Source organism: Rhea pennata, chromosome 14 (assembly GCF_028389875.1).
Source record: "Rhea pennata isolate bPtePen1 chromosome 14, bPtePen1.pri, whole genome shotgun sequence".
Taxonomy (NCBI): Eukaryota; Metazoa; Chordata; class Aves; order Rheiformes; family Rheidae; genus Rhea; species Rhea pennata.
This window is the reverse complement of record NC_084676.1, coordinates 22000580-22020121: the sequence shown is the minus strand read 5'-3', so window position 1 is coordinate 22020121 and position 19542 is coordinate 22000580. Positions and strand designations below refer to the sequence as shown.

Sequence of the window (19542 nt, the reverse complement as noted above, 5' to 3'; positions counted from 1 at the left end):
AAGACCCTGATGCCTCCTGAAGAGCAACTGTTTCCCTGCAGTGTGCATCACGTGGTGGGGCCAGAACACAGCCTGCCCTTTCGAAAACATGCCCTGAAAACGGAGGCCCTCAGTTCCTCACTAGCTCCTGTGCTGATGCTCTGTGACAGTCACCAGTCCCCTTACACGCATCCATCTTCACACTCACAAACTGTCGAGCATCTGTGGCTCAACCGTGGCCCTCAGTGCACTGCCCTGCCCACAGACACCTGTTTTTTCATGCCAGCACTCTTTTTCTGCCCCTGTGTGCAGTACCCCCTAAAAATGGTCTGTCATCAGACCCCCTGAAGGCTGTGTTTTTGCATTTGGCTCATGCAGGTTGGGGACGAGCATTCACTGGAGCAGGAGCACCCCCAGGACACGCATGTTACTCTGTGCAGGAGTGTCCCCAGGGCAGGGGGTCCCCCAAGCAGGAGTGTCCCATGGGGCAGGAGTGTCCCAGGGGACAGGAGCATTCCCCAAGCAGCAGAATCCCTGCCGCGGGAGCGTCTCCGGGGCAGGAGGGTCCCCCAGGCAGGAGTGTCCCATGGGGCAGCAGCATTCCCCGAGCAGCAGCATCCCGGCTGCGGGAGCATCCCCGGGGCAGGGGGGTCCCCCAAGCAGGAGCGTCCTCCAAGCAGCAGCATCCCTGCCGCGGGAGCGTCTCCGGGGCAGGAGGTCCCCCAAGCAGGAGTGTCCCATGGGGCAGCAGCATTCCCCGAGCAGCAGCATCCCGGCTGCGGGAGCATCCCCGGGGCAGGGGGGTCCCCCAAGCAGGAGCGTCCTCCAAGCAGCAGCATCCCGGCTGCGGGAGCGTCCCCGGGGCAGGAGGTCCCCCAAGCAGGAGCGTCCCATGGGGCAGCAGCATTCCCCGAGCATCAGCGTCCGCGGGGCCGCGCCGCGCTCCGCCTGCCCGGCCGCGCCTGCCCCGACGGGGCGGGCGGAGCGGGGCCGCGGGCGCGCTCCGCAGCGCGGCGGCGCCGATCCGCGCCGTGTGGGAGGAGCCAGCGGGCTCCACCGCCCCTGCGGCCCCCCCGCCCCCGCCGCATTTCGCGGCCGGCCGCCGCGGAGCAGGGCGCGGGGGGGGATGATGGATCCGCGGCTGCGGCTGCTGACGCCCCGCGCCCGCCAGCCCGCCGTCAATGGAGGAGGACGTTGAGACCCGCAAGATCAACAGCAGTTTCCTGCGAGACCACAGCTATGCGACGGAAGGTGAGTGCCCGCCCGCGACCGCAGCAGGTGCGGGCGCCCGGCCCCGCGCCGCCCCGGCCCCGCGTCGCCCGGGGCCGCCCGCAGGAGCGCTGGAGCCCCGCGCCGCCCCGGCCCCGCGTCGCCCGGGGCCGCCCGCAGGAGCGCTGGAGCCCCGCGCCGCCCCGGCCCCGCGTCGCCCGGGGCCGCCCGCAGGAGCGCTGGAGCCCCGCGGCGCCCGGCTGCGCCCGCAGCGGCGGCGGCTGCCGCAAGCGGCAGTGCGGGCGCCCGAGGCTCCGAGCCCCGCGGTCTGCCGTGAAGGGCGACCTAGGGAAACGTGCGGGACGGGCTCTGCCCCTCGCTTAGCCGCTGCCGGTGACTCAGCACGGCTGAACCCGGTGATCTCCACCGCCTGCTCCGTGTACCCAGACCGCATGATCCATCGGGAAGGATCCCTTTTGGATCCAGCTTTGCAGAGGAGATCTGACATCTTGGATACAGGAGAGCACCCTCCTCCCCCCTTTCAGCTACATTTATTCCTCAGTGGATGCTGGAAGAGCTCAAATTAAAGCCTGGCTTGTTGCTCCTGCAGTTGTGCATGAGTCAAAGAATCAGGTATTCGCAGCGGCTGGCGTGGATGTGCTGCGTCGCCCGCGGGCTCGGCCCCACTCTCCTGTTTGAGCCGGAGACACCCATAGCCTCTGCGTCTCCCGGAGCCGGGAGCAGATACTCCCACGCCAGGGAACTAAAGCAGAGCCGGATCCTGCCGGAAGAGGGTCGGGGCTGAGGCCGCCTCCGAGCTCGAGCTCGAGGCAGCCTCTCCCTCGGCTCCACCTGGCTCTGCTATCAGGAGCCCCCGGTGTCTGCTCATCCCTGCTGTGAGCACGGATGGCGCTCGGAGCCGCGATGCCGAGGCTCGTCCAGCCCGGGCCGTGCCTCCCGCTGCGCAGAGCGGTGCGTAGCTCTGCCGGGGGGTCTGAGCGCCGCGGCCGCGCTCGCCGGCAGGGCTCGAGGCATGCAGGGCGGGCAGGGAGCTGCAATTTCACGGCATGCTTCGTTATCCTGTGGCTGTCTTACTGGCATCTGCAAGTGGTCTGTGGCTGTAATTATTTCTGTAATCTTAGGAAATACGATAAATACTAGCGTAGCCGTTGCTACAGAAGTTAAATAGTTGTCTCAGGGCTATTTTTCCTACCAGCCCCTGCATGAAGAAATACGTATTCTGGCTTGAGTGTTGCAGGGGTGAAGAGCTGCCAGACCTGGTGTACATGCGTAATGTCACGCCCCAGCTGAGCACGTGGGGACTGGCCACCGGTGTGTCTGAATGAGAACCTCATGCTATGGCAGGGGTGGGGAAGGGGTGGCAGGACCCTGCCACGTCCCGGCAGCCGGAGCGAGCTGCAGCGGGCACATGACGCTGCACTCTGCCACCAAGAGGCAGGCTCTGCCGGTGGGAACGTGGAGGGGCCGGAAAGGGTCCGCCTTCCCCATCGCTTCTGACTGCTGAAAAGCCGTGGACTCCACATCCGTTCAGTCACAAGCTTTTTTTGCTTCTGTGCTTCGGGAGAAAAATGCAGCCACTCTAAAGCAAAAGACCAAATCCCCCCTGACCCCTCCAGGAAATTCCTGTTTTCCCGGTAGCACTGACACCTTACAGGAGACTGAAAACAGACTCCGTAGCAGAGAGGCTGCACAGGCTCCCTTGCTGCTTCATGCTCCTAAGGCCCTGGGGAAAGATAATACACAATGCAGAGGTTGGGACTTCTATGACTCTAGCTCATTGTTAAAGGAGAGTTTATCTAATGGAAAAATCCTCTGCTTAATACAGCAGTAAAGGGCTTTGGGTACCTGGCAGACCCCTGAACAAGAGCATATGCAAGTTCGTGTTGAATATGTGTAGCTCAGCGTTCACACGGCAGCTGGGGTTAGAGACTCGATGTCTGTCTGTTCCTGCCCATCTCTTAATCCACTCATGCTCAGTGACGCTCTTCTCGAGCTGCTGCATTGTGTCCACACGTGGCAGGCCACGTCCACCTGGTCAGTGCCAGCCCACCAACACTGGGGGCTGGCATGGTGGTGGAGGGACGTTTCTGCCCCTCTGGGTAGGTGCGAGCCAGGGCTTCAGGAGAGTGAAGTGGCTAGGATGGGGTGAGCTACCCTATTTCCATGTCACCTGGCTCACATGGTCTTGTGCTGTGGTTTGTGGAAGGAAGAATTTGCCATCACTATGCTGTAAAAGGCAGCTGCAGCCGCCAACAGGTAACACATGGGAAGTAACTGCTCTGTAGTAACCTGCCAAGAGCTCAGTTTTCCTAGGTGGGAAAGGTAAGGGGTTGAGATGAGCCTGCAGTAATCTCAGCTTATACGAAATCTCATACGAGGAGGTATGGAGATGTTTCAGTCTGGAGTTTCAGTGATAAGGTTCAGTCTAGTAATCTGTGGTACATTTCCCCAAATTGTATATTGGTGTTTTTTAGAAGAGCCTCGTGCATCAAACTAGAAAGCTAGAATCAGTTGTCCCCATAGAAATGAAATAGCCGGAAGTGTTTGTAGAGTAGGTAACCTACAGGCAGGATGTCCTCAGTGTTTGTCGCTCGAGTGAAGAGGTACGTGGGAATATCGGTATGTGGCTGGAGCTTCTCTCCACCTTGTGCTGTTTAGGACTTCTGACTCTCCATGTACTTGTTCTGCTAGAGGATGGCTGAATGTGCTTTGAAGTGGCAGAGCTTGGTAATGTGGTGCAGGGAAAAAAATCAAGAAAGATAATTCAGTTATGTTTTTTTTCTCCTCGTGAAAACAGCATATGCCTAAAATTACCTGCTTGGTAACCTGTCTGCTATTAAAAATCCTTCCAAAGCTTGTTCAGGAGATGAAAACTTATTTTTTAAATGAAAGTATCCTTTGCATCTCAACTGAAGAAATAAATGGGGTTATGTAATTTGGTTCAGTGAAGTGTTGTTGCTACTTAAATAGGTCTGGTATTTTTATGCAAATGCAGGGTGAGGATGGTATTTCAGATGCATATGCTTGAATGCCTTGCTCTTGTGCGGCACTCAGAGCTACTGCTAATGAAGGAACATTACTGGTGGTGTTAATTCAACTTTGGTTGCCAAGGAATATTAAGTTGCTGAGATATAGTGAGCATCATGAGTGAGTTGTGCTACAAAGTTTACCACAGGTGCAAGGAACTGGCTAAAAATATACCAGAGATCTCTTGGTGGGGCTGTTTGATGGCCCAGGACTTCATACTGCTCTCACAGAAGAGGAAGTCTTACATGAAAAATGTTCAAAAATACATGCTTGGTTTGTTCGGCTGTGTAAATCCATTTTCACTCTCAATTCTAGTGAGATCCTGGTGGAAAGTAGGACAAATTAAGACTTTTGAACATAAATTCTTTGAGCAACTTCCACTTTTAGACATTCTTGCTGGAGATTTTAAAGGCTCCTTCTCCCCTCCTCTCAAATTTGGATCATTTCCAGTAACTTGACCCAAAATACCAGTCTCCTAAGATCTTCAAATTGTAGATGCTGCTTTATTTTTTGTATAGCTTTGCTTTTCACCTGGCAGTGCTCCGAGTCCTCTGGATGGCTTGCAGGGAGACAAATGCCTCCCAACAAAGAAGAAGTAGTGCTAACCCACCCCATCTATGCTTCTCGCTCTAATGAGAATTACATTCATGACTGAGCTGCTCGTGCTCCACAAATTCCAGCGGGACAAGAATGGCAGCTGTCACCGCTCAAGCCGGGCAAGACCACACCCTGCAGAAAGGGACGATGTTTTATGCCGAGTTTTGCAAGACGTCCGTAGTACCAACCTCGCTACACCAGCAGAGCTGCAGGGCAAGGTGGTGGAGGGATGCCGAGCGCCTTGTGGGGTGGTGGGGTCCTCCTGGTGAAGTGGCGCTGCGGACAGGGCTGCAGTCCTGGCTCCTGGCTGAGGATGGCCAGTGCTTGGCTTGGCACTACCCCATCCTCCGTGTGGTAGCTCAGCACGAAGCTGAGCAGCAGCAGGGCTGTGCACATCCCCCCCCAGACGTCTTGCTGACAGGGGTAGGAGGTTTCTCATCTCCATCCCTGTCCTTACCCCTTCCACAATGCTACAGGATGTCAGCTTGGGGTAAGCGTGTACAGCTTGCTGCATTCAGGTAGCCTTTTTAGGTGGATAAATATTCCTGCCCACTAGTTTTGTACAATACACAGGAAAATCTGATAAGACTTGACAGGTGCCCTCACCCTCCCAGATGTCCATTAACCTGCTCCATGGTGCAGATACCAAATGAACTGCAGGAGAAGCCACTGGGTGTGGTGTGCCTTTTGACTGCAAACATCATAACACAAGTACTCTGAAGTCGGGAAATGCCAGTGTTTGTATTTCTGTGATACTTAGTTTTCAACACGGCACTCTGAGACCCAGCCTTGGCTTTGCTTCTGCTAATCCGGGAGCCCGGCGGTTGGCAGCAGAGGGGATGACGACGGCAGGCGCCCCGCGCGGCCACGGCCCCGCGCTGCGGTGGCAGTGGCGGCTCGCGGGGGAGCTCGCTCCGTGCGGCTCGTCCGCCCGAGTCTCGGGGTCCGTTCTGGCTGCTGGTTCCCGCTCTCAGCAGGTTCGGTTTCTTCGGAGCCGTTCTGGCTGCTCCCGGGGCTTTGTCCCCCCCGGCCTCGCCTTCCGTGCCACTTCCCTTCCTCCGCTGGTCGCGGTGGTGGGTGAGGACCCTGCTCCGGCCACAGGGGCCTGTCCGGGGCGGCAGCGGGGGGCCCGTCCCCCTGGGGCCAGCGCACGCTGTGTCTCTGGATCTCTTCTTCCCGGGCGCTGGCTGATGTCCCAGGGAGTATTTAATTTCTTTGGGGAGCGTTTCCTAAACTGGATAGATTTTACTGCTAAGAACTCTGTCATTAAGCCTTCATTTCCTTTTCCTAGTTTAATCTAGTCCCAGCCGTAACCACCCTTGCGCTCCAGACCGTTCCCGTGTGCGTGTGCCTCTGCCCCGCCGCGGTGCCGCTGTCGCTGCGCTGCGCGCGCTCCGGGACGGAGCTCCGCTCGCGCGTGCCCCTCTCCCTGCCCCGGTGACCAGGAGCCCTCGCAAGACGCGGCCTTAGAAGTCCCCTCGCAGCCCCCCGGCGAGGCCCCTGGCTGCCGGGAGCTGGCAGACGCGTGAGCAGCTCTGCCGCGTTGCAGCGGGCGCGTTCGGGCTCCTCTGGTTTGTTTCGGGGAGAGGGAGCCAGCGCAGTTCCAACGGGACAGCGATGCCCTCGGGTAGCGGGACGCAGGTCCAGCCCGGGGAGCTTCCCCGCCTCCGGCAGCCAGGCGGCGAGCGCCTGGGCGCCGTGCCGTGCCGTGCCATGCTGCACTGTGCCATGCCATGCTGCGCTGTGCCGCACCGTGCCATGCTGTGCCGTGCCGTGCCATGCCATGCCGTGCTGTGCCGTGCCACGCCGTGCCACACTGTGCCACGCCGTACCGTGCTGTGCCGCACTGTGCCATGCCGTGCCGTGCCGTGCCATGGCGCGCCATGCCGCGCCGCACCGTGCCATGCTGTGCTGTGCCGTGCCGTGCCATGCCGCGCTGTGCCGTGCCGTGCCACAGCGCACCGCATGCGCTGGCAGCCGTTCCCGGGCGCTCTGTGGAGAGCGGTTAGTGCGTTTGCCTTACATGGCAGAATTTTTAAAGTGATGAGCCTGCTTGCTGGGGCTGGGCTTTACTGCGCGAGAAACCTAAAAGCTTTTTCACTTTCAGTATCAATTTGCTAAGAGCTTTCTGTGGCTGTGACAGCAACTTTTTCTTTTTCTTTTCTTAAATCTATCTGTAGTCCCCTTCTTAAAAGCATGAAGTAAATTAATCCCACCCCACCCCCGTCCTGGGCTCAAGATAAGAGCTGTCAGTTATTTTTGTTGTAGCGAATGATGTGAATTACCGTTTGAGGATGATCTGGGCTGGAATTTAATTAATCCAGGAACCTCCTTGAAGTTGTTGTTTTAACACGTAAGTACTTTGATTACAAAACACAATCCCTTCCTTTATGCTTTTATTTGTATGCCTATATTATATTTAGACCTTCCCTTCTTCTCCTTCAGCCTCTGGTCCAATTGGATCAGAAGGACCCATGGACACATCTCCTTCTGCCTAATCCAGGATCAGGAGAGGAGACCAGTGTAACTCCACCATTTGTGGTGCACTGCGTCAAAGCTGCCTTGGGGATATTTTAATCCATGGATTAATGAGAGAATAGATGTGCTTGGGGACTCTGTAATCCAGGGATTATCACGATGCCTGGGAGCAGGTAATGAAGCAATTTAGACCAGTTGTGGCTGGACCATGACAGTCACTGGTCGCTATGACCGTGTCTGCTGGGCTTAGGGCCCCTGTGTGATGGATGGAGCTGGGCGTCTTCCCCTGCGCGTGCCCAGTGTGAGGACCACACGAAGAGGCTGGGAGATGCTCCCCCTCTGATGCCAGGGAAATCTGTGCCACTCCCCATGCAAACCAATGGTAAACTGGAGTACTCTGGCCTGAAAACCAGTGTTCCCCACACTGTGTTCCTGCAAGGGGTCCGTCTCCACTAGCTGCCAGCAGTTTTAGGTCCAAACCTGACACCAGAGTTCTTGTGGCACCCTGTGGCACAGGAGAGGCTGATCCTGCGGTTTCCAGATGGATCGTAAGGACTTGGTGAAGTGGTGGTGGGGACCGCAGGGATAACATATCAGATTTCCTCGTCCCCATCCACTTCTCTCCATGCCTGCTTATAGGGGTTATTCTTCTGTGCTACCACCATTTCACCCCTCGTCTTTGAAGCACTCGCTCCTCAGCCCAGCTCCTGCTGTGTGTCTAGTCTCTTTAGATCACTGATGCCTCATCAGAGGGCTTACCGGGCATTTCAGGTGATCTTTCCAGGTCAGAGTGACCTTGTTGCCCTTGTGCTGTCAGCCGTGAGGAGGCTGGCAGGTAATGCAAAGTGTTTGGCATGCTGCTCTGTCCTACAGCCATCTGCGGCGTGCATTGGGTTGTGCGGCATGGCTGGGGTCCCCTGGGGCTCTGCCAGGGTGGGGGCTCAGGGAGCTCGGGTTGGAGAAATGTCTGAGCATCCAGCAAAGCATCAGTCATGTAGAGGGGAGCAGATCTGGGGATCTCTCTGCCTCAGCACGTTCAACCCCTGTAAACTTTTGGCGTCTACAGGAAGAGGCTGCACAAGGTCGTGAGGGCTGTTAAATACACTAAATATGCAGAGATAACATCTGGCTCAGGAAGCCCCCGAGCTGCACAGAGGGTGGGAGGATATCAGTGGAAATACGTTATGTGATTGCCATCTTTGTATGCATCTCTTACTGTCTGCTGGAGAGGGGATACCGGACCATATGCACTTCTGATTTGACCCCACATGGCCTTACTCTTGTACTAATATTCCTACGTTCACTTGCGTGAGCAAGAGGATCTGCGAGGGTCTGTCAAACCCCTACCACCTCCTTCCCAGAACAGCTGGGGAGATCCTGCTCCAGGCAGGATGATGGGTGGGCTCAGTGGCCAACGTGCTGGCAGACCAGTAGTCATCAGCCACCCTCTGGCCATATACCGCCTCCGCTCCGTCCTGGGGGCTCGGCAGGCGTCAGCTGTTGGTGGCAGAGATCCTTCCAAAGCAAACACGCCAGCTGCTCGGCTGGCCCAGGCTGGCGGCCGCCCGCAGCCTCCGCCGAGGTGTGCGGCCGGCGCGGAGGTGAGACCTGCCGAGCAGCGCGCGAAGCAGAGTGGAGGTTTCTGCGAACGCGGCAGCGTGCTCATTAGGCAGGTTAAAAATAGCAACTGCTCCCTCCCTGCTCCTCCCAGTCTTGGTTGCACGGCTGAGGCTGGGAGCTGGGGGCGCTGATGCCGGCGCGCTGAGCAGGCACAAAGCGCCAGCTGCGGTCGGAGCTGGGCTCGGAGCTGAGGAGCCGCGTGGAGCCGGCTGGGCGCTGCTTGGCGTGTGCCGGGGCGGCCGCAGGGCCGGCAGCGGGGTCCCGGGGCGCCGGCGGCTGAAGAGCGGTGGGCCCTGCACGCTCCCCGCGGCCGTGCCCGCACGCCCGGGCAGCCGGCCCTGCGTCTGCCCCCGCGCGCGGCCCCCACGGCTGCCCCCTCGCCACTGCCCCCACGGCCACCCCACGCGCTTTCTGCACTGCCGCGTGTCGCCGGCCGAGCCCTCGTGGGTGTCGCCGCGCAGAGCTGCTCGGGCTGCCGGAAAGCCCCCGACGCCGGAGGCGGTCTGGTGCTGGCCGAACCCTCCTGGTGCTCCGCAAGCGCCCGCGGGCCGGCGGCGCCTCGACCCGGGAGCTGCGGCGGGAGCGCGGGAGGAGGCGCCGAGGCGCTGGCTCCGGCGCGGAGCCCGGCTGCCCCCGCGGCGGGCGGCCCCGGTGCCCGCGCAGGTGGCCGCTTCCCCGGCACGGCGCATCCTGTGGCCCCGAGCTCAGCGCCCGCGCGGCTCTGCCGGAGCAGCGGCGCCGCGGGCGGGAAGGGGCCTGGGCCGCGCGCCGAGCCCGGCCGGCCGCGACGCTCCTCGGCGCAGCGGGGCCGCGGGCGGGAAGGGGCCTGGGCCGCGGGAAGGGGCCTGGGCCGCGCGCCGAGACCGGCCGGCCGCGACGCTCCTCGGAGCAGCGGGGCCGCGGGCAGGAAGGGGCCTGGGCCGCGCGCCGAGACCGGCCGGCCGCGACGCTCCTCGGAGCAGCGGGGCTGCGGGCGGGAAGGGGCCTGGGCCGCGCGCCGAGCCCGGCCGGCCGCGACGCTCCTCGGAGCAGCGGGGCCGCGGGCGGGAAGGGGCCTGGGCCGCGCGCCGAGCCTGGCCGGCCGCGACGCTCCTCGGCGCAGCGGGGCCGCGGGCGGGAAGGGGCCTGGGCCGCGCGCCGAGCCCGGCCGGCCGCGACGCTCCTCGGAGCAGCGGGGCCGCGGGCAGGAAGGGGCCTGGGCCGCGCGCCGAGCCCGGCCGGCCGCGACGCTCCTCGGCGCAGCGGGGCCGCGGGCGGGAAGGGGCCTGGGCCGCGGGAAGGGGCCTGGGCCGCGCGCCGAGCCCGGCCGGCCGCGACGCTCCTCGGAGCAGCGGGGCCGCGGGCGGGAAGGGGCCTGGGCCGCGGGAAGGGGCCTGGGCCGCGCGCCGAGCCCGGCCGGCCGCGACGCTCCTCGGAGCAGCGGGGCCGCGGGCGGGAAGGGGCCTGGGCCGCGGGAAGGGGCCTGGGCCACGCGCCGAGCCCGGCCGGCCGCGACGCTCCTCGGAGCAGCGGGGCCGCGGGCGGGAAGGGGCCTGGGCCGCGCGCCGAGCCCGGCCGGCCGCGACGCTCCTCGGAGCAGCGGGGCCACGGGTGGGAAGGGGCCTGGGCCACGCGCCGAGACCGGCCGGCCGCGACGCTCCTCGGAGCAGCGGGGCCGCGGGCAGGAAGGGGCCTGGGCCGCGCGCCGAGCCTGGCCGGCCGCGACGCTCCTCGGAGCAGCGGGGCCGCGGGCGGGAAGGGGCCTGGGCCGCGGGAAGGGGCCTGGGCCGCGCGCCGAGCCCGGCCGGCCGCGACGCTCCTCGGAGCAGCGGGGCCGCGGGCGGGAAGGGGCCTGGGCCGCGCGCCGAGCCCGGCCGGCCGCGACGCTCCTCGGCGCAGCGGGGCCGCGGGCGCCCAGGCGCTGTCGGCGCCAGGCCGGGTGCTGCGCGGGAAGGGGCCTGGGCCGCCGGCGGGCACGGCTCCCCTGCCGCGGAGCTGCTGACGGGTCTCGCTACGGGCCGGATCTGGGCCGGGAGCGCCGCGGCCGGGGGCGCGGGTGGCTTTGGCCCATGCGGGTCTGGGCGCGTGGTCCGTGCTGGCCGGCGCAGGGGCTCGTGCTGCGCTCTTGGGGCGCGGCGGTGATTGGTGTCTCGCAACACCGTGGCCAACAACAAAATGCAGCTGTTGCTCTTGCCCCTGACCCGTAAGTTTGCCTGGATTCCCCACGTACCCCAGTGAACACAGTTCTCTCTGAGAAAACGCGCACGAGCCATTCGGCAGGTCTTACCCCTGACTCCCTGCCAGGACCTCAGACGTGGAAAAACACAGCAGCTTATTTGTACATTGTCAGAAATGCTCTGCGCAGCTTGAGTCTATGCCGTCCTCCCCAGTAAAGACCTAGCCGGGCCGTTAGAGTCGATGTCTCCATTCAAAGAGGTCGTTGCAGCGCTGGTGTTATTTTTCTCCGGGTGCATTGCGAGCGTGATTTCTTGGGGGAAACATTTGAAGGGTTTTTGATTGAGAGGTTTTGTTTTCTCATAACAGCTGCCGTCGTGCAGTTACAGAAGGATGGAGAACAGTACTGCCCCTCTGTGTACTGTTTCCTTGGCTTTTGAACAGCTCTGGAAGCAGAGATACGAATTAGCAGGACCCCATCCCATGAGGAAGTGGCCAAAGGGAGGCCGTGGGGGTTGTTGTCATCCTCGATGTGCCTGTGGCATTCTTGGTCAGGTTTGCAGTTGCATCCAGCAATTTATGGAATTGGGATCATTTTTCACTTTACCCTAGGAAATCATATGCCAGGTGGCTCCTGGCACAAATGTGCTGCAATACCTTCTCCAGAGACAGTGGGGATGAGCAGAGCAGAGCATACAGGTAGGACAGTGTGAGAGTAGCAAACTTCATGATAGTTTTGCATTTTTACTGAGGCTTTTTCATAACCAGAATCATTTGCATGAGCAGTGTGGACTTCAGTCTTTTCCTATATCAAGTTCAAGCTTTTTCCAAGCTCTTTCGGTCCGTTTAGTCTGTTCTGTGGCTCTGCGTTGCGAGGGCAGGGCTGGCTCATAAGCTTGTCTCTCTCGGGTGCTAGCACTAGCTGGTGGGGGTGAGCGGCACGTGTTGCCATTACTCCTGAGCTCCAGAGGATTCCCTTGGAGCTCCTTTTTGGGGGGGAAGGATCTGCTGAGGTCACGAGAGGCGACACTCTGCATGTGCCTGGAATCCCATCAGCTGCAGCCCCAGAATTCCCTAAGGAACGCCCCAAATTCCCGCTCCTCCGCTCTGTGTTGCCCAGTTCAATGTGAAGCTTCCCATGGAGTCCTCCATCGCAAGAGGATGATGCTGATGACGCTGGACCCAGGCTATGGAGCCCACGATACCGCAGCCACGCTCCGGGACTGAAGTGCGGGGAGGGAGAGGGCTGGGAGCCCGGGCTGGGCCTGGGGGGCAGCGCGTGGGCCCGGCACCACGGGGGCGGCTCAGGGCGCTCCCTCCTTTCCCCACGCTGCTGCAGCTCTGGCCCCCAGCCGCGGGCAGGGAGCCACGCGGCGCCGCTGCAGCGAGGCGTTGCAGAGAGGGCTCCCAAAGCCACAGCACGGCTGGAAAAACTCTCCAGTTTTAGACATCTTTTGGGTTCTTGCTCTGTGTTCTCAAGTTTTCTTTGGTTTTATTTAGTCTTTTGCTGCTTGAGCCTCCCATGTTCCAGCCCTCACTGCAGCTTCAGCTCGCCTCGTTTCTGGGTCGGTTTGCGATGGCTGTTGCAGTACTTGGAGGTGCAGCGTGTACCTTGGGAAGAAGGAAGAATGCCAAATAGGTTGGAGGCTTTTTATGGTAAATCTCATGAGGAGTTAAAGGAATCACAGGAATCCAGGCACTGGGGTGATGGAGCAAGCCGAGGGTCGTTCCCTGACAGCTGGCGTATCCAGAAAGATCTGCCTCCGTTGCAACGTCTTATTTGTCTGCCTTGCACAGAACCGTCGTGCAGCCTTTCTGTTCCTTTAAAAACTGTTTCTGCACTTGCTCCTATGCAGCCAGTCAGCTGTTTAGTAATGCACCATGGATCCATCTCTCCTAATACCACACTAAAGCAGATGCTTTGAACGGAAAGGTAACCAAAATAGAAACCAGAAACCAAAATAGACAACTAATCTCTCATTTTGAACTTTTCTGTGCTTCATTTCAGTTGATTCCCTAGTGCAGTCATAAAACATGACCATTATCTCAGCTTCCCGAGTATGCAAACAAATTGCTGTGATTTTTCTACCCTTGGATCAGTCCCTATCCATATTCTCTGAATAACAATAAATGCTAATGGAGATAAAGACTGTTATCTCCCTCATGTCTATTTTGTCATTGGAATAACAACTTTAAATGTTAAGAGTGCTGAGATTTATAGATGCAAAACTTGCTCAGCAAAAAATAAATCACGTTCCATAGTGTACGTTGCCATTTATTGTTGCTATATTATCTGAAGCCATAGTGGGTGTTAACCCTGTGATAACATCCTCAAATGGGGATTTAAAATAATTTCATAACTTAATATAACCATTCTATCGGCTGCCCCATCTGATCTGCAACTCATTTCAGTGCAGGGCTATAGAAGTGGAAACTGTCCAAAATACTGACAGCAAACTCCCCAAGAAATCTGGAAAAAGGGGTGGCACTGGATCCTGAAATAGCCACTGTTTTACCTGTAACTTCAGTGAATCTAGTCACATGTGTATGACTTCCTAAATATGATCTTTCAGTGTTTTGCAGACTTTTACTTTTGAAGTCTTTTTTTTTTTAAAGATTTATCTTGGTGTCTCATACTTAATATAAAAAACCTTAGAGATACATACGTTGATAGCAAAATAAACGTCTTCCAGTTGTTTACTTAACGAATGACCTGAGCTGGAGTGGTTCTGCAGTCACACCTCTGTGAATATTGCCCCAACCTCCCCCTGCCATGGTGGGCACCCCACCAAAAATCCCTCTCATTTTGTGGCACCAAAGCAGCAGCGCACAGCGGTGGCAAACTTCAGGTTGCCGTTTGGTGCCCGGGTTGGGGATGCACTCGGCACCTTGGTGAGTTGGGAGCTGTGTTGCTGTGCTGGTGCTCAGCCTATTACCGGGGCTGGTGGCGCTGAGGACAGTGCTGGGCCAGGCCCACTAGGCAGTCCTGAAATGAGCCGTGGTTTTGGTGGCTAGTCCTTAGGTGCTTGCTTGCATTTCCTGCGTTAGACTCTGTGAGTAAAGGAAAAACAATTTGTTTCTGTGGTGAGAAACAACCCATCTGGCAAACACAGGTGTTGCTTGACCAAACACTGAGTACTAGGTATTGACAACTTATTTCTGCAGCACATGCTGTAGCAGTGAGCGAGTGATGAGCACCATTAGTGAGCATGATGGATTGCGTCACTCGAAGGTGTAGTAAATTGTACCAAGCACTGAGGGAGCGAGGTCGGGGAGCACGGAGGAGCCAGTCCTTGCACCTCACTGTGGTGAGCGTTGATGAGTCGGCCGTGTGCTGAGCCCAGGCTGATGGGAGCCAGATGCCAACCAGCGTCTGGGGGAAGCTGTAAATTGTTTAACACCTGGCTCCAACCCATTAAACTTGCTCAGATATACAGTGAGGAACGTTAAGTACTTGTATGTGGGTGCTCATGGTGCAGCTCCTGGAAAAACTTACTAACAGTGTGTCTCTGAGGTGGTCTTTCAGAGACATGGCAGCCCTGTGGAGGCTAACCTCTAGCCAGAAAATGCTTTCAGAGCAGAGACATGCACAAAACTGTCTGTTTTTTTTTTTGTTGTTTGTTTGTTTTGTTTTGTTTTTTTTTTTTAAAAAAAAGCTTTGATTCCTTGGTACCTCTGTTCTGTTGCTACCTGATGTGACGTCCTTCAAGTCAGGTGCTTGGTTTGACCCCGGCAGGAGGACAGGAACGTTGGTCATGGTTCTCTCACTCTACAGCTGGCTTCAGGTCAGGCACAGTCTTCTTAAAAGGCCCAAATGGTTATGATGGGGCTATTCTGAGAGCCCCAGCACCCTTTTTACCAGGTTTGGGCACCAGCCTAGTTTTTCGCTGCTTAGGAGGTATCTTGAGAGGCCATGTAGCACTGGAGTCCAGCTTTGGCAATTTTTCTGGTTTAATAACAGTAAAATTAAGGTAGAGAAATAAACAATCCAGATGCCCCTTCAGTCTCACGTGCATATCTCCAGGTCCGTTGTGATTGGCTCAGAGTATTTCTCATTCTTCTTCAGTCACTTCATTTTATGGGAAACACTTGATGATGTTCTCTCTTAAAATACTGAGCTTTAATGATCTATCTGAATATTACGATGAGAACTTTGCACTAGGAACTCCTTTATGTCAAAGGCAGTTAGAGCAGCTGGGTGCAGGGATGAGGCTTTAAGGTGGATATCTGCAGGACATTTGCATGGCGTTGCTGAGAAGTGAGCAAAATTGGCCAGGAGCACCCTGACCTCACTGGAACAGAGTGTAGAGAAACCACTGCTTAATTTTAGGAGATTTAGTGCAGACACTTTGGTATAAATGAAAGAAAAAAAGGTTAATAATTCAACAGCAAAGTAGGAAATCTTTCATGAGGGTTAGTGACAGATTTCTGTGCTCTCAGAGGTACAGTCTGGTCCCTGGTTTCTGGCAGGTCACTGGTGGGATAAGTCCAGGTCTGCTGAAACGAGGCATATTTGGTGCTTCCTGGGCGAGTGCAGTGGCTCTTGTGCTGGTGTGCTGGTGTCTGTGTTTCACTGAACAGCAGTTTTGCCCGGAGCAATGGGAAAGGTGGTAGTCCGAGTGCTTTCAGCAGGAAAAGCTGTTATGTGGAGTGTTTTAGTGGGGTGCACAACATGTTGCCATGAGATATTAACTGAACCATAAAGGGAGCTAAACATTCCATGCTGAAGTTTTATTTTCTGAACACTTACAACTAGATAAATTTAAAATGAGCTCCACTGTGAACCTGTGTGTATCAATCATTTTCTACCTGTCTGGCAGTTAGAAGAAACCTCCTTTCTGAGCAGATTATTTCTGACTTCAGCATTCATGCATTTGCTTTTTCAGAAGAGGAGATGCAGTCTGCTGGTAGAGATAAAAGACATTGGCTTAGGTGGACAGTTGCTCTGACCTTGTCTGGCAAGCTGATCGGTGGAAAAGAGCATCTGTATGGGATCATGGAAATGGAACAGGGAGAATTGGAGAGGTGGTTTGTGAGAGCCCTCCCTCACAGTCCCTAAATAAACTTGGCCTGGGATGCAGTATGCTGACAGACCCTTAATTATAATAACAGCATGAGCAGTGTTGCTTTGTAACTGGTTCCCCACTGAAAATTTCTGGCCAGCAGGAATGCTATACCAGATGTCTGCTTGTGATTGCTTCTGGTCGTGGAGATCAGTTCAGGGATAACGCTCTCAGCTGGAGGACACAAATAATGCAGGTATCCAGGGTTTGGTTGGTTGGTTTGGTTTTTTGGCAGACAGCAGAGTCCCACTGGGTAAGTCCATCAGAATCTTTGTAAGCTTTTCCACGGCAATTATCTTCTGCTAAAAGTTATTATGGCAGAAGAGACTAAAGTGAATTGGGACCTGCATGTCTCCAAACAATGACAGATTGCTGAATTTTGGCTAAGTTCTGGAGACGGTATCCCTCCACCCTCCGCATGATTTGTGATCTGTGGTCTGCTGATTTCCCCTGTCACCAGACCCACAGAGTGATTTCAGTCTGCTGAGGTGAGGCTGTGTGCAGAGCATCACTGAAGTAGTAGAGCCTGTCTACTAATGCAGGAAACCCTGGTGATGTGTGCAACTGTCAGAAGTTTTGCTAGACTGGACGGTGCTCTGAAACACACCCTGAGCCTGTGACTTCTGCACCTGCGTGCTCTTTGTGTCGGAGCAGGAACTGGTCCCCCAGGTTGTCTGGACTGTGGGAGAGGGTTTGAGGCCCAGCTGCTGAGGGGAGTCTTTGCCTTCGTGCTAGCAAGTGTGTTATGGCTGTGTATTTGCTGTGTGTATCCAAATAGGTGGTGGATTCACAAAGCCTGTTGTGCCACTGGAGTATGTAGCTGCCAGTGCTTCTGGTCTGGGGGCTTTGGAGCAGGTCTGGCTCTGCACTGTGTCAAAGCTGTGGTGCAGTGCAGGCAGCCTGGAGCGCTTTGGCTTTCCACCAGCTTGGGCAGCTGGGATTGTCTCCTTTCCCCACTCCAGCAGCCAACCCTGAGCTCCAGTCGTGCCCCAACCTGTGGCTCGCTGCGTGCCACAGGTTGCTTCTTGGCAGGAGCTCAAGGCATCTGCTGCTGTACCAAGCATGCGAGGCCAGCACAGGATGGGAGCAGGAGCATACACGCTTTGCCTCAAGAAGGAAGTTGCTGCTGGAGATGGCCTGTTCCGCCCTGGAGCAGCCATGGGGAGAAGTGGGGCCATCCCCATGCCAGGGGAAAGGAGGCAGCAAGAAGGCCCTCCAAGCAAAGGGGGCCTCCTCGCTGTCCCTCTCCTGTTCCGACTGTGGTCTCCTCCCCGCAGAGCAGAGCGAAGCCAGCTGCGCATTTGGTCAAGCTCTCTGCTCACAACGGTGCTGAACTGTTCATTAGCATCCCAGTGTCCATCTGAGCACAGGCTCGTGCTCTCCAGAGACAAGTCACGCAGGGTAGCTTAGTGCCACATGCCCTGGAGCTGCACATTTCTGTTCCAGAGCAGGGAGCCCAGGGTTGGGAGGAGAGCAGTTAAAAGCATGATCTTTATTCCAATCCCATGTGCTGTCTGTTGCTGTCAACATGGAATGAGTCCATGGAAACCTGTGTGAAACCACGGTGAGAACTGGTGCTCCAGCAAGCCCTCCAGCAATGGTCTCCAGGGCTGTGTGCTCCTGCCAAGCTGCATCGTCTGGATCCGCAGCACGCGTGTCCAGTGGCAGCAGCCCGTCCCTCGCTCTGGAGTGGTGTGCCGAGCTGGAGGCACACACTCTGTGCGGAGGTGATGGAGCGCATCCCCTAGAAGCAGGACCACGCCTGATTAGTCCCCCCTGAACAGCAGCTGCCAGGAGGCAGAGCTGTCGAAATCCTCCTCTCGCTGGAAGAAACCATCTCTTAAGGCGGCGTGCCCAACCAGGCAGGATGTCCCAGTCTCCTGGCACACAGCCACCCCAAACTTGTGCACCGGTTTGTCACCTCCAGCAACGTGCAGATGGAAATCTGTCTCCTCTTCCTCCACCAGCATCGGCCAAGTCCAGGTTTCCCTGCAGCCAGAGCATTTTGGATGTGGATCCTGTTCCATGTCGCTTTTTGACACCTTGATGTAACGTTTTCATTAAGAGTGCTACAAAATACAGCAGCATGACGTTGCTGATGAAGTGCTGCCAGTTAATAACAGGTTATTAAGCCTTTCTCAGAAGTGAAAGTAATGAAGAAGCATCCTGTATTAGTCATCAGGCATAAAAATAAAGTGAAAGATCAGTATTTCAGGCAGTATTTTGGTTTGCCCAAACTTCTGTTTGTTATGCCGCACAGAGACAACCTTGTGGCTGGGGCTTTCCCCATGTCAGATGGCGACATGACCTTCATGGCAGGTCTTGAACACGATCTGGATTTTGCATTTGCAGTTTGTATAGGGTCTCTTGGGTGGGAAATAGCACCTTGCTCAGAGGCTGGTATGTGGCCCACCTGTGCTTGGGAAGCAGCATCCTGCTATAACGCCAACCACAGAATAGTGGTTCCTGCATCTCGCCTTGTGCTTTTTCGACAGCAGATTTCCAAGAGCTTCATGAAGGAGGTGAGGCTGTTTATTTGTATCCTGCAAATGAGTAAGTGGAGATTCAGCAGATGAGACGAGGTCTGCACAAGGCCGTATGGAAGAGGTGCAGGATCCAGGCATCTCTTGTCTGTCCCTGGGCTGCGTTGTCTCGGCCGCTGCGCTGCACATCCCCCTTAAAATCAGGCAGCTCTGCTTTTCCTGCAGAGGTAGAGAACCCCCCCTCGTTTCCGTCTCGCTGCTCTGGCAGGGCAGTGGACGCTCGTTAGCAGGGTTCGGGGTGCGGCCTGGGGCCGCGGCTGCTCTGGGGCAGGAGATCCTGACCTCACTAGTGATCCTCACCCGTCAGCTCCGGGCTGGGTGGTGGTTGCGGCTACCCGGCTTGGAAGCCGCCGCTGAAATCAGTGGCGTTACCTTGTCTGTATGTGGCCCTTAGGAGAAGGGGTGAAGTCTTGTTGAGCTTCACTTTTGGTCTAGCGTAAGAACTGTCTCATTAGGATGTTTACGAGTTAGTGGCATGTGACACCTGGTTTGCTCGCTGCTGCCAGACTGAGGCGCGTGTCAGGGTGTGGGGACACGGCTCATCCTTGGTGCCACCCTAACAGGTGATCTCCACCTGGTGTCTCCTCTGCGTGGTGTTGCTCTGCTGGGAGCGAGCGTGTGCCCGTGGCTATTAATATCTGCGTCCTGCAACCGCCTCCGGAGCCTGGAGCTCGCTGCAGGTCGAGCAGCGTGCCGCCCGGTGCTTCCTGCCCTTGGGCTTGGTAACGGTGCCCTCGGTTTCTGCGTGAAGATGGCCCGTTAGTGCCCGGGCCTGCGGCTCTGGGCAGCACATCCCGCCGTAACCGTGTCGCCGACGTGGCGGCCGTGGCACTGGGCTCAATGCGCTCAGC

General features: G+C 57.2%; 1 protein-coding gene across 3 annotated transcripts in view; it reads left to right on the top strand.

The window, feature by feature from the left end:
• Window positions 1-19542, top strand: part of PPP2R2B (protein phosphatase 2 regulatory subunit Bbeta) — a 109425-nt gene that overhangs the window by 41103 nt on the left and 48780 nt on the right. The window contains exon 1 of one of the 3 annotated variants that reach the window (XM_062587009.1): window positions 1091-1230. The exons of the other annotated variants lie outside the window; for them this stretch is intronic. Within the exon in view, the coding sequence (XP_062442993.1) occupies window positions 1161-1230 (70 nt within the window). The 5' untranslated portion in view covers window positions 1091-1160. Of the gene's footprint in view, window positions 1-1090; window positions 1231-19542 lie in introns of those variants that run through there. 3 annotated transcript variants of the gene reach the window in all.